This window comes from Hesperophylax consimilis, chromosome 24, assembly GCF_061612785.1.
Source record: "Hesperophylax consimilis isolate HC1 chromosome 24, BYU_Hcon_1.0, whole genome shotgun sequence".
NCBI classification, from domain to species: domain Eukaryota; kingdom Metazoa; phylum Arthropoda; class Insecta; order Trichoptera; family Limnephilidae; genus Hesperophylax; species Hesperophylax consimilis.
Genome location: NC_142859.1, coordinates 17,486,721 through 17,501,620, shown reverse-complemented (window position 1 = coordinate 17,501,620; position 14,900 = coordinate 17,486,721). Strand labels below are relative to the sequence as shown.

Genomic DNA, 14,900 nt, shown 5'->3' with positions numbered 1-14,900 from the left:
TAGGTGTAATTGCAACTAAATCGGAGACACTCGCTCAGTCTGGGTCTTTCGGGAACTTTCGGCAGCGCGGCAATTAAGCATAGGCGATAGGCTCGAACCTTCTGGCGAGTTGTCGTAATGTGCCAGACCGACTTGCAATCGTATTGTCGCAGGTAGGCAATTAGGTGCTTGTAGCAGGTAGGTTGCATTGTTTACAATTTAACTGTCAGTAGTAACTCGCAAGTAGATACCTAAGTAGGTCTAGCTGTTTATTATTAATGAGACAATTCTGGATTGTTCTCTTCGACGCTACAATAGCATAGTTAACTCTTGACAAGCCAAGATGCCAAACAGAACGTCTGTAACCAAGTGGGTCTTCCGATGACCCCAAGCATTTTTATGTCTTAAGGGATATCTATTAAACTACAGAAATCCCAATTATTCAGTCATTTATTAAAGGAAACTTATGTACTTGCGCAGGAATACGTAAAATACAAAAATGAATGTCACATATTTAAGCTAATGTAAGGAAGATAGTAATTTGGGTACTACCTACCTACTACCTACTACCTACCCACTTGGCTGTGGGATAGTTAAAGTAAGTTTGTTATTATAATTATCAACAGTTTTTTGTAAAGCACGTTTGTAATTGACAAACCTTTATAAATTAATACGAAAATTGCAGATAAAAAAAAATTATAGATCTGTTACAAATATTCTAATAATATGAGCACATCAGCAGAATACTGCCTGCCCATTATCTTATAATAATTAATGGACGGGTTAACATTTCTCCATGCTGACATCAACATAATACACACACAGTCTGACTTGTGAAGATGAAGGACTTACGTGAAAGCATTCTGGGTGGCGGAGGCGGCATGAGCAGTTTCCTGTGGTCCACGTCCGGGCGGGGGGGAGGCGGGGGGACCTCGGCGAAGCGTGGGGGGGCCGGGGGGCTCGAAGAGGGTGGAGGGGACTCGGGCGTGTCCACGGCCTGAAACAACAAACAAGATTAAACGGAAGGTTGTTCAGCAGATATCACTGAAATATAAAATGTAATGAAGCAGTGTTGGGGATATACCTGAACAGTTTCCCATGCATTGTTCCACTGGGCACCGTGGTCCGTTACATAGGGCTCAGGGGCTGGTACTGGCACAGGCTCTAAAAACAAACACAAAAAAATTATTTAAAGTATTACAAACTCAGATAACCTATAACATCATTATGTTGTTAAAGTTAAGAATTAAAAATTAAAGTTAAGAATGAAAATTCAAAGTTAATAATTAAAAATTAAAAAGTTTTCAGTATCTAAATTTGTTTCTGAATCACATAAATCTTATCATGAATATTATAGAATAAATAAATCAATTTCAGGAAAACAACAATTTACTGACAAGCATACAATTCGCATAGCTCCTATAGCTCTGTCTGTTAGCAATCTGGTTTGTATGCATTTCAAGGATTGAAGTGTCTAACTAAACAGTGTATTAAAATATTCGATTTTAGAAACAAACAAACTTTTGTTTACCCGATTTGGTATTTTTAGTTAAGTTTTTTACGCAGACAGAAATTTGCACGCCATTGTAAAAAGGACTATTAATAATATTTTATTGTCGTGGACTAAATAGTGATGTTAAAATGCGAGTTGACTGTATACTGTCAGATTCATCCATTGACTAATTACATATAGAAAGAGTCACGTCGCCTCCCCGCTCTGCGCAACTTGGTTTGCTTGACTCAGTATGTAATCTAGTTACCTGGTGAAGCAGGGTTGGCAGTCCCATAGAAGTTGGTCTGCAGGACGGGTGGAGAAAGTGGTGGAGGGGGTGGGGGTGGGGGCACCAGCAGGTCCAGACCGGGCAAGATTTGGGTGGGTGAGGGGGTGTGGAGGGGGGCGGGGGGCAGCGGGGGAGCTGAGTGCAGGTGCAGCCCTGAAAAAAATTAAATTCAATATTGAAGGGGATGTATATTAAAATTTTAGGGGAAAGCAGAAAAAAGGAATATTGTTAGTGTAATCATTTTTTTCGTTTTTCTAGGTGAATAAGACCTGACATATTCAGATCTAGTCACCAAACATTTTATAACTCATTTCAAGGAACGTTTCAATTCTGAACAGTGGTCATTTACCAGGACGATATTGAGAGTATCTACTACTTTGGAGATGTTGTTTGGGGATATTTTCAATAGTAGGAAGGATGAACCGTGTTGAAGGTAGAGGGGGAAAACACAAAAACTTGAAAATCATTCCAGTCGTGAAAGACGCATTGTCGTACACTTTTCTCAAGTGTACAAATATTAGAAATGCGTTTGGAGTCGAGAAATCGACTGATCGACGATGGTTCTTCAAAACAGGCAGAACAAATACAACCTTCCCATCTGACATCTATGATTTAATGACTACATATATATTTATATTATTGCAACCTGTTCTTTGATAAACGTAACAGTGAAACTCTCTCAAGAAGTTTTCCAACGTACCGGACAAAAAAACTTCTTACGTCGGATCCAAATTTGGAAATTTTTTTCTAGAATTGTACACAGTTATTAGTATTATGTATTTTTTAAATTCATGGGAAAAATTAAATAAAAATGTAATATTGATTCCGGCTACAACATCAATTTTTTCAATGATATCAAACACAAAAATCTTGTAACTTGCGTAATCTGCTTCAACAAAGTTGTACATTTTATGACTGTTGAAAAAAGGTTCATTTCTGGTGTTTAGTAACTACTAGTACAGTAGAACCCCGTTAATTCGAACCCCAATAATTCGAAAAAACGCGTAATTCGAAATTTTCACAAAAAAATTTCCGCAGAAAAATTATTTCATACAAAATTTTTTTTAATTCGAAATTCATTAATTCGTAATTCGAAATTTATTTTTGTCCGCGCACGAAAATTTGTTCATGTAATTCGAAAAAATTTGATTTTTGCGAAAATAAATCATAATATTTCGTAAATCTGAATCTAAAAGTCAGCCGTGGCAGTAAAACGCCGAAAAATGTATTTTTACGTGGTTATACATCGTCCTAATTAGTATTATTATTTTGTAAATCTGAATCGATTTACACTGGAATGTCGTACTTTTTCAAATTTATTTCGAATATCCGAGTTTGAAGGGCCGAGAAAATACGTTTTACGCGGATATATGTCGTAGTTTTAAGAATTTACACCAAATATCTGAATTTAAAGGGTCGGCCGCGACGAAACTCGGCCGCGACGAATCTCGGTCGCGACGAAAAATGTCCAGCTGCGACGGAAATCGGCCGCGAAATATCGATTTACGCGTAAATATATCGTATTTTTACGAATTTATTTCTAATATCTGAATTTTAAAGGGCCCGCCGCGACGGAAATCGGACGCGAAATTTCAATTTACGCGGAAATATATCGTATTTTTACTAACTTACTTCGAATATCCGAGTTAAAAAATACGGCGCGACGGAAATCGGCCGAAAAATTACGATTCACGCCGAAATATGACATATTTTTACGAATTTACTTCAAATATCTGAACTTAAAAGGCCGGCCGCGACGAAAAACTGCCGATAAAATTCGATTTACGCGAAAATATGTCATATTTTTACGAATTTACATTAAAATATCTGAATTTAAAGGGTCGGCCGCGACGTTATACGGCCGCGAATTCTCGCTTTACGCGGCTATATATAGTATTTTTGCGAATTTATTTCGAATATGTTAATTTAAAGAGTCGGCCGCGACGGAATACGGCCGCGAATTCTCGTTTTACGCGGAAATATATCGTATTTTTACGAATTTAAATTAAGATATTTGAAATAAAAGGCCGGCCGCGACGGTAAATTACCGCGATATCTCGATTTACGCGGAAATATATCGTATTTTTACGAATATCTCAATTTAAAGGGTAGGCCGCGACCGAAATCGGCAGCGAAATCTCGATAATAAAGAGATAATTGGTATTAATACGAATTTACAACTAAAATTCAATCCGGATTTGAAGAGGCGGCCGAGAAAATCGATTTTCGGCGTATTTTTTTCATAAAATTTCGAATTACCTGGGAATTCGTTAATTCGAAATTTGATGTCCCGTGGATTTCGAATTAACGAGGTTCTACTGTAACTAGTTTGAGTTTATGATGGTTTTACTGCCGAACTTCTAAAACCTCTCAAATGGGATGCAGACAATAATAACAAAATGATAAATTTTATGACTTCCAGGAAAAAAGGAACATTTTCTGGGATATTTGGCCATTACTTTTCGATTGTGATTGATTTAAAACTACTTAGGCGGGAGCAGTTTTGTGTTTTGTGCAGTTTTTTTTATGAAATTTCAAGGGACCAAAGAAAAAACTTCTTAAGCATGAATACTTCTTAAGTGGGAACTTCTTATGCGAGTTTAACTGTAATCAAACAGATTATCAGTTTTTGCAGACATGTACAATGGTAATGATTATATAATATGTAGCAATTCCAAGCCAAAGTTAAATTTTGAATATAGGTACAGCTCAAGAATGGCGAATTCATTTTTGCGTGAATAATATTTAAATGTGTTAAGATTTTATTCCATGAACCTCATCTTACCGGTTGTGGGAAACTTTTCTTCGGTACTTTCTTCATCTGCTGCGTGAACAGAAAAGAAAACGGTCAGCACTTAACTCTGTTCACTGAGAAGAAAGCATTTTCCAAAAGAAGCTAATGAATTTCTTAGGAGGAACTAAAGAAAATTTTGATATGTGTCTTTTGTAGTCTGCAATCCAAATGAATCCTTAATTACAATTCATCATTTATTGATGATTGTAACAATTAATCATTGTACAGGTTGCCATATACAGTGGGTTGCCATATTAATAGGGACAGTTCCAATATTTCCTGATTTTTATGTTTACGTTATCTCTACTTCTAAATAACTTGAATATGATGGCCATTCCTTCGTTATTTTTGTTGCTGGTATCACCACTGACACTTTTAAGAAGTGGCAACACTCGCAAAGTGACACATCCCTCGAAAATTTAAGGTTTTTTGCACGTGACCAGCATTTTTGTGAAAATGCGTGATTGAAGTTCTGGTAAATATATATACATTATAATTATATTTACGAGTTTTAACAGTTTAGCTATACAAAGATGGTAGTAATTATTAATTATGTATTAATTTCTGTAATTTTTTTTTTCATATCTTATTTCAGTGAATGGTTTTTCCATATTGAGTCCAATGTTCTGTTTTTTCAGTATGGCTAGGTCTTCAGACACGTCCCCAAGAAAATTTCCGGAAGTGAAGACACTATTGTTAAACACTCAACATTCCCAAAGGGATATAGCAGCCATTACAGGTATTTATTGTATAAATTAGAAAATCAATCAAAACCTGCCCCTTGAATTGGATCACATTGGGAAATGTGGCAGAAAACGAATCACTACACCTCTTACTGGCCGCAAAATCAAAGACGTCTGTCTCCAAAACCGCAAAAAGAGAGTGGTTCGTTTGACCTTGATGATCAACGAAGAAGATATCGAAGTCTCCCAAAGGAGAGTTCAGAGGATATTGGCTGAGGAGAATCTCATTGGTCATCGGCCAGCTAAAAAACCTCGCCTCACAGTAGATATGAGGAAAAAACTACTGGAATGGGCCAACGCGCACCAAAACATGACTGTAGAGAACTGAAATATGGTAATTAACATTTTTGTGGTTTTTAAGCTTTAAAAAAATTCCATTAGTTTGATTATGGCCCTTTTTTAAGGTGTACTTCTCTGACGAGTCCATATTCCAAATTTTGTTGGATTAATCATCGTTTGTCCGACGACGCCCAGGAGAGAAATTTCAGCCGGACTGCCATCTAGAGACTATCAAACACCCTACCAGTATCATGATGTGGTCAGTCATCTCTTCCAAGGGGATGGGGCGCCTCCACATCGTGCAAGGGACTATGAGGCAGGATCAGTACAGAAAAATACTGGAAAATCGATTACTGCCTCAAGTCGGAGAATGGTTCCCTGGTGGCCAGAAATACGTTTTTATGCACAACTCCGCACCCTGTCATAAAGACAAGACTGTCACTGCATTCCCGGCTGAAAAAATGTGCAGGTTTTACCTTGGCCGGGGACTTCCCCTAACATGAACCCTATTAAAAACCTGTAGGAGCTCACCAAGAGGGAGATTGCCAAGGAGGTGATTACAACAAAGCAGCAGCTCATCGAAACCCTCATCCGGGTGTGGAATCATCCTCCTGACCTAAAGATTACTGCAAAATTGTGCATTGAGAGTATACCACGGCGTGTACAAGCTGTTATTGCGGCTAAAGGCGAAATGACGAAATATTGACTTTTTGTTCGATAATGTTTAAAAATAATAAAAAAAATAAAATAATCGTAGATTAAGGACAAATACGGTGTTTAATTTTTCAAAATTCAATGTCCTTGTAAATAAATAATAATAACCGCACCTAAAATCATAAACATCTGTGTTTTATGAACACAAAGTGTAAAAAACACATTTTCCATAGGTGTCCCTATTAATATGGCAACCCACTGTATATCTCAGGGTTTAGTCAGAGCTTTTGCCCAGAGAGTGCAATATTCTGAGTTCATATTCCAGTCATGGCAATATATATATATATATTTTGTATGTTTTTCTAACACGTATCTAATAAGAATTGATGAAATAAACAAACTAATTATCTCGCCATTCCTGCAGGTGTAGGCAAAGGATGAACTGATGGATGGACCCCTTGCTACATTCATACATTATCTCATACACTCTTCTGTAATACGCTCTTAACATGACCCGACATAAGAAATTGCTTCCTCGGGCATCCCCGACTTTTCTCATGATTTAAAGATGACTAGAATTGTTTCAATAACATCTAATATTCACTCCTGTTTCACCGGTCATCTGCCTATTGATTGTTAACATTACGAGTAAAGGAATGTTTGTATCTTACCAGGTATAGACGTTGCAATTTTGCTAGGAATCAGCGTGGACACAAAATCATCGATGTTAAAGTCTGCTCTAGGCGCAGCCACCGGACGAGAACTTATAACTTCAATCTTACTGCCTAAAAAAATATATTTTAAATAATAAAACATCAAATTGAAACACCATAACTGATTTAATCATTTTTTTACATTGAACTCAAGAAAGACCCATTCTCATGTGACAAATATCAATCGTGTATAAATGTAGGGCGTGCATTTAGCATGTTTTCCTGAATATGCACCGGTGCCAAAGGACTCGATAATGCTAGTTCCTCGGAGCATCTTCCATTGAAATACTGGTATAATAAAGACAGCAATCCCAACTGATGCCTGTGCTCTAAACATTGCAATGCGTTTGTTGAAATAGTGGTATCTATCAAATAGACCATCTGTTTCTGCACTGAAGTATTTTGGGGCTCCAGACAAGAGGTGGCCGCCAAATTCAACAGCGGGGTACACTTACGATTTGTACAGTGTCAGCAGTTGCATACTGTTAAACTGTGAGCCCTGTACAACTGTATAGTGCACCCTGCTTCTGAGAGGCTAACTTGACTATGGCTTCGATGGAGCCCCCGTGCGTGAACTGGTCACTTAAAGTTACACCAAGCATATCAATAGAAGGCCTATTGGGAAGATTGCTTCCGTTGAAGGAGACTAGATAGTCATTTTGATCCGTTTCGGAGATCATTAGTTCTTTGAAACATTAAATTCGACGAGGTTATTCTTACCCCAAAGGAATCCCTTATTAACTGGTAACCGTCCATTCTTTGCTTCAAAGCCTTCCAAGCTGTTGAAGTTTGTGTGTTGCCTCTTTACTATGAGGCAGAAGTTCTCGTGACATGAAATTTATACTGCTTTGTCTGAGATATTGAGCTGTTTGTTCATTGTAAATAAAATGGTGACCGGATAAATCATCAAAATGATAATTCATCACATCTTATTAAAATTATATAAAGTCATGGAAAGTGATGAAACAAAAACTTTATGAACTGGGTTAAGTAGTTTAGGTTAGGTTAGGTTTAATTTTTTTCTTCTTCGTTTCTAATGACTTTATATCATTTTTTAAAGGTGTGTTGAATTGTCACTGTGTTGAGTTAGCATGGAACCAACAAAATACATTTTAACAAATGTGCAAGAAATCAAAAAATTTACACACCTGCTTTGTCATCATCGTCATTTTGAAAGAAAGGAAAATCTCCGTGGCCCAAGAAACTTGTGAATCCCTGTGGAACTGATAGAAATGAACTGGAAATGCTGGATGAAAAGGTCTTGTCCAAGTTGTAGCTATCTGAAAATTCAAGACACCTTCATTAAAATACTTTCAAATTGGTAGATACTCTCAATATCGCCCTGGTCAGAGACCACCATTTATAAACAAAGGTTATGTCATTGACCAATAAAATAAATAACTATAATTAAAATTGAGGACCAACATTAAAAAAAATATGGTAACAATTCAATATAGTTTTGAAATTTTATACTTAAAAATGGATATGGGTATAGATAATGTGTCCGGAACGCATATTTCCTATTCCGTGTTCAATAGGAGGCAGTACTGCCTTGAAACACGCACAGGTTTGTTACGCTAATTATCTTTCCAAACCCGTGTTTAAGGCTAATTGCTTATTGCAAGGGAAATACCCGTCCGGAATTGAACAGAATGTGGAATGTTATGTTAAGTGAGCAGATCTGGATAGTCAGGTTCTTTCCGAACTTCCTCTTCTTCCGCTCACAACTTCCTTAACCTCTCAGGCCTATGGCATATTGACCGTTATATTTCTAAAAGACGCTGTCAGAAGGTCGGAGAATTTGTGCGTATTTGAAATAAAATCAAAATAAATGGAATGTTTCTTAAAGTATCCAAAAACTAAAAACAGTTTTTAAAAGGTGACGAAATGCACTTTCAAATTTTATTATTTAAAATAAACATATATATCTGTTGAAATATAATTTTTTTTAATGCAAACTTTAAAAATAGCACACTTTATGTTTTTCTTCTAAACACTGAACTAAAATTACTGACAATGAAAAAAAAATTATTAGACAAATGTGGGTATTATAAACATTACCTTTTTTATTTCAAGTTTCATAAAAGTATGGTATTTTCTCTTTCTAACACCATTTAGATCATATCTCTCACCATGACAGCAAGGGAGAAACAATGATTTCTACCAGACCATCATGAGCTGTTCCCAAAAGCAAACAAATTGACTCCACGGGTAACAGATGTATGTTCGCAAAAAAGGTACAAATTAGCCTGGGAGGTTAGGATACACAAAATTCACGAGCCTTCACAGGCACAGTGAGGGTAAGTGTGTGCTTAAATTTTAAGTTTACCCTTAGGGAATTCTTGCTTGTATAAACGCACTAGGACATTACACACCATCATGATTGTTACCGGGCAGATCCAGATCCTCGTCAGGCCCGGGCGAGGGCACGGCCTCCCCGGGCGATGGAGGCGAGGGTACGGGACTCATCATGGAGTCCATGGAGGGGGCGGGGACCTTGGAGGGCAGAGCCAGGCACAGCTCGTCCAGCTTGCGTTTCAGACCCCGAACTCGACCACCAAAGTTCTTGTAGGCCTGAAGAAAGGAAATATAGAAATTGTTTTTTTGACATTACATATTTGTGTGTGCGTATATGCTGCGAAATTTTTTCTTTATGTGTCACCACTAGGGTTTGTAATTCCGGTCTTGCGGGATTTCAGCAACATTTGATCCTGCAGACATCCTGTTTGGATTTGCCGTTCAAAAACAATCCTCACGCACCTATATACAAACATAAATAAATACTACACAAAAAGTTTAAATACTCGCTGTACTCGAAACAATAACAAAGATTTACTGCAAATTCCTGTAATACATACTACTTTAGGTCAAAGAAATTTTAAGTACATTGCAACAAGATTATACAATACTCTTCCAGATAACATAAAAAAATGTGATACTCAAACAAATTTCAAAGAGAACATTATAATTTGGATAATAAGTAATAACAGGGCCTTTACCGGTGCCATCACCCAAATTCTAAACTATTGATGGAACAAAAAAATATTCAGTGTTTATATTATAATATAAGTGTAGGTATACTCATAAGCATTTAAATTAACTTTTAAAATGACTGACAAATGTGGGAAATTATGAGAATCCTCAACTTTATCTAATTATTATATATTCTATCTATTTACATGTTTATAGTTGCAAATTTCTTAAATAAAGATATTATTATTATTATATGGGTAATAGGACTCTTCATTAGTAATATAGTTGTCTATATTATTTTTACAATCTTATTCTTTATCTCTTCTTCTTAAAATATTTATAACGTTGCATTTTCAATGTCTTTTTATAATGTTACTAGTACCAAAAACAATTGATCTCAAATGACTGTGGAGAGTTCTGCAATGACAGTTTTTTTTATTTAATTTGCTATTATCAACGATAATTGATAACAAATGATATAAAAATGTTTATGAAATGTTGGCATCGTAAAAAGATTTAATTTAATGGTTGAGTTTTTTCTGATGTTTTGAAAACATTTGGTCGCTGGAACCCGACTTTAGCCTCTACTGAGCGGCTGACTACATTTGCAGTGTGCACTATATAGAACTAGGTTTAACATATTTAATTACTGTTCAAGAAAATTTCGAAGTAGTATATCTAATTTTCAATATTAAGTTTGGTTTTAATACATTTGCAAAATTTTGGCAGTCTCATTGGGGTTTAAAAGACATGATCAGAAAGTTGAAACAAATTATTAGATATCTGAAAACACTGGAAAGAATTTGATTAGGAATTAAAACAAATGATTATGAATATGAAATGAATGATTGCGATTCCAATGATGAGGAATTTGAAAAGAATTAACAAGAATTCGAACAACATGATTACAAAGTTTAAAAAATGACCAGGGAAAATTAAGGAATGACAACTCACATTAGCCACCACTTTGACTTCTCCCCTCTGCGTGGTGTAGTGGTTATGCGCCCGCTGCAGCAAATGGCACAAGGCGTCACGAGCCACCAGCTCTTTCTGCAATGCTCCCACGCAGCCTTCTAGACAGCTAACCCCATCGTCTAGCTCCTGTTTAACTTCATCTACATCCCGCCGCTCTGGAAAAAAATTAACAGAATATTATGTCATATATAAATGATAGACTCTTCCAGCACAACCTCTGGAGTTAATAAATAATTTTCCAGATTGACTTGAATATCTCACAAGAGTTCCAGCTGATCCCGATAAGCAAGCAAAACGGTAATTGCCGTCCTATAACTAAATCGCGTAAATAAAGCCATTCGTAGATACTTGCAAGCGACTCGAGTTTTGTGCCCGTAGCATATGCGCCCTGCTGCGACTATCCGCAATACTATTTTACTAGTGTTCGTACATGATGTGACGTGTCGACTACGAGTTTGACGACAATTGCAAGCTACTGAAAGTGCTGGTAGCTCGCTACGCAGGTTGGATCCCCATCAACCACTCGTTTGACAGTAACGGCATCCGAACACGATTTGAATGTTAAATTTGTTCCAGAGGTGGGAAAGTATCCATGTTTTCATAGCTATAATTTACCGGATAACATAAGAATTTAGAGGAGAAGGGGCTGATTTAGGTTGGAGTTAAATTTTTTTTAAATCTCCCTGGCATCACATCGCTTTGTGTGCATATCTCTATATGAATTTTGATACACGCACTATTGCGACACAACCATTTCCACAATTTAAGTTGTTTATGTGCGCCCGGGCTTAGTGTAAGCAAGTAAGCACATTGTCATCCCTATCTTATCCGTGATGTAGAATGTAGTATTCAAAACAAGTTTTAAATATGTAAAAGCTGCCTGATCCTATATCTATTTCATTCGTACACACATATTCTTTGAATGTCTATCTTTGTCATGCATATAAGTAACTAAAATGTTAAAGAAACTAAATTGTCTAACAGTAAAGGTGCTGCCACACGCAAAGCTCACATCAACAGATAATATAAATTTTTCACTTGTAGCAAACACTTTGTGGGTATACATAATTATAATAATTAAAATAAAATAACTTTGTTTAAATACCACTTTATTGTATATATTTATAACCAACCGGTTTAAGTTAAAATTATTTAAGTTTCAAGTCCACAGACTTGTCACTATTCCGCTATCTAAAGTTAACTTCAATATTGAACTCTCTATAATCAAATCTATCGCCATAAATAACGGATATACCCATACCTTAATTGATAAAATCCTTGCAAAAAAACAACGACTCATATTTTGTAATAAATTCCTGTACAATAGTATCCCCAACATCGCAGTAAATAAAAACCATGGTTGGCGTAGAATTTTATACATTAATAATTTCTCGTCCTCATGCGTTTTAAAATTTCCAACAGAAATTAAAGCCGCTTTTTATACCAATAATAACCTAGGTAAACTTTTAATTAACTCAAAAGATAAAGAAAATAATTTAAGTCATTCTGGCATCTATAAACTTAAATGTAACGACTGCGAAGCATTTTACATTGGTAAAACTGCAAGAAATGTTCAAACGCGGGTAGTTGAGCACTTGAGATGCTTAAACAACATAGGTTTTTCGGAATTCGCAACACATTTAATAGATAAAGATCACTCATTTGATAAGCCTTCAGGTGTAGAAGTATTACATAGAAACGGGATAGGTCTACGCCTCAACAATTTAGAAGCACTCGAGATAAAAAAATCCCTTAAAGTCAATAAAATCAATTTACTAAATAAACAATTAGATTTAACAAACAGCCCCATTTTAAATATATTTCCATTTCCTGCACCTATGTTTACCCCCTCTCTCCTACCTAAGTCTTCCACCCCCACCAAAGTTGATGTTCTCTCTCCCTCTTCCAGCTTAACTATAAGTACCCATACACCTCTGTAATTAATTTAATATGTTTTTATTAACCCTGATGAAGGTTCGGGCTGAACTGAAACCGGTTGGTTATAAATATATACAATAAAGTGGTATTTAAACAAAGTTATTTTATTTTAATTATTATAGATAATATAAAGCACAATAGCGCTCGCCATACAATCCCATACAGACCCGACACACGTAAAAAGATAACGCGCTATAAGTGTGGTTCTGAACTTCGCTAACCGAATTTATTTTACGTAACCGCTCCCGACGCGATATTTGAAAAGTTATGCGTCCCCCTCTCCGTCGTAAAAAGGAGAGGGGGTCATTTTAATTACGGAGCCAACTAAGTTCCGTGTTCCCTTTGACAGCCATGACATAAGCAGCCTAATAATGCATTTCTTATTTATTATGTTAGCTCATATCGTCATGTGTGCTAGTAAATTTAGAAACATAAAAAAAACCTTATTTGGCAAACATACTTAACATATATTTAAAATATAAATATAATCAATATTTGAATTTGAAGTAAACAAATTTTCGCCCTTTCAAAATTAATCATATTTTTAACTCAGTATGTTTATATGGTAATATCATTCGGTTTTTTGATAAAGTTGGACGGCCTGATACCTACATAGAGAAGCTTCTAGTTTGTTCGTTTGTTGATTGTTTTCAATTGTTTTCCTGGGTAATCTGGTTTGCTCTCGTCAGCTCTCGTGCTCTCTTCTCGTTTCCTGCCCTGGTGTTGGTCCTTGCCGCCTTTGCCTTCGACATTTTTGGAAATCGACGTGAGCTTATTTTACAATAATTTATTATATGTCGCTTTCGTCGATGGGCGTGCGAACTGCGAATTTCCTGATTCGACGGAGAGGTTATGTCAGGTTATGTGAAAATGCGCTATTTACGCGCAGATTGTTTAAAATCTAAAAAGTTTATAAATAGCATTTATAATTATATAGTTGGCGGCATCATTATCTGAGGATGAGCTGTCCAACAGATCCAGCAATAGGCGACAAGTATCATCCATTTCGAAAACGTGCTCAAGCTGTCAGTAAGTAAAGTTGTCACTTTGACAGATGAAATTATGTTCCTCGGCCGCTCTCGAATTCAACTGACCCCCTCTCCTACCATAGGAAGAAATATTTGATAGCGTCGTGTGTCGGTAGAAAAGATGATGCGCTGTACATTAACTTTTGATGTGAGCTTTGCGTGTGGCAGCACCTTAAAACAGATGCTGACTTTGAATGTGATGATATTTATACATAAAATAATAAACAATGTTACCAAGCCGAGAACTTCGTCAATATTTTGACTTCAGCAGTCGATAAAAATATGCCTTTGAAAAGGGTTCAGTTTAAAAATACGAATAAATTGTATTCAAAACCATTACACAACCTTCAGCAACAAAGAGATAATGCATATAAAACGGCAAAATTGGAACGATCAGAAGAAAAATGGAATGCATACAAAAGAATTCGCAATATTTATTCCAAAAAAACAACATAAATGCGATTTTTATAAACAAAAAGTAGAATCACAACAGAATGAACCAAGAAAACTTTGGATAACACTAAAAGAAATTATTAAGGGTAAACAAAAAGAAGTTGTAAAGTCAATTGATTTCCCAGATGGAACTGAAGAAGACGTAGAAAAGATAGCGACTAAATTTAACAAGCATTTTATTTCGAGCATAGATCTTATAATTGAAAGTATTCCACAACATCCTGAGAACCAAATAGACGAGCTTGTATGCACCGATGAAGAATTTAAGTTTAAAAATATAGATTTACCATACTTAAAGAGAGTGCTGAGTAATATGAAGTCTAAGGAATCCCCAGATGGTATTACAATAAATATACTCAAAGACTCTATAAATATTATTGGCGAATCAATGGTCCAAATTATCAATGAATCTTTAAATAGTGGAGTATTTCCCAAAACTTGGAAGACATCTGTAATAACTCCTATTCCGAAAATTGACAACCCAAAAAAATTTGACGACTTTAGACCCATGACTGGTCATATTTCTAGAAGATGAAAACAATATTGTGAATCAAGTCCAACAATTTTATTCAATCCTAAACACTTCAAAA

General features: G+C 35.9%; 1 protein-coding gene across 3 annotated transcripts in view; it reads right to left on the bottom strand.

The window, feature by feature from the left end:
• LOC149412002 (uncharacterized) overlaps nt 1–14,900 on the bottom strand; it is a 56,450-nt gene that overhangs the window by 31,293 nt on the left and 10,257 nt on the right. For 2 of the 3 annotated variants that reach the window (XM_089646384.1, XM_089646383.1), the window contains exons 5-11: nt 10,871–11,046; nt 9,319–9,517; nt 8,092–8,223; nt 6,902–7,015; nt 1,740–1,913; nt 1,064–1,143; nt 832–976 (exon numbers count right to left, since the gene is read on the bottom strand). In XM_089646384.1, the coding sequence (XP_089502510.1) occupies nt 832–976; nt 1,064–1,143; nt 1,740–1,913; nt 6,902–7,015; nt 8,092–8,223; nt 9,319–9,517; nt 10,871–11,046 (1,020 nt within the window). The remainder of the gene's footprint in view (nt 1–831; nt 977–1,063; nt 1,144–1,739; nt 1,914–6,901; nt 7,016–8,091; nt 8,224–9,318; nt 9,518–10,870; nt 11,047–14,900) is intronic. The other variant, XM_089646385.1, reaches the window with a different exon arrangement.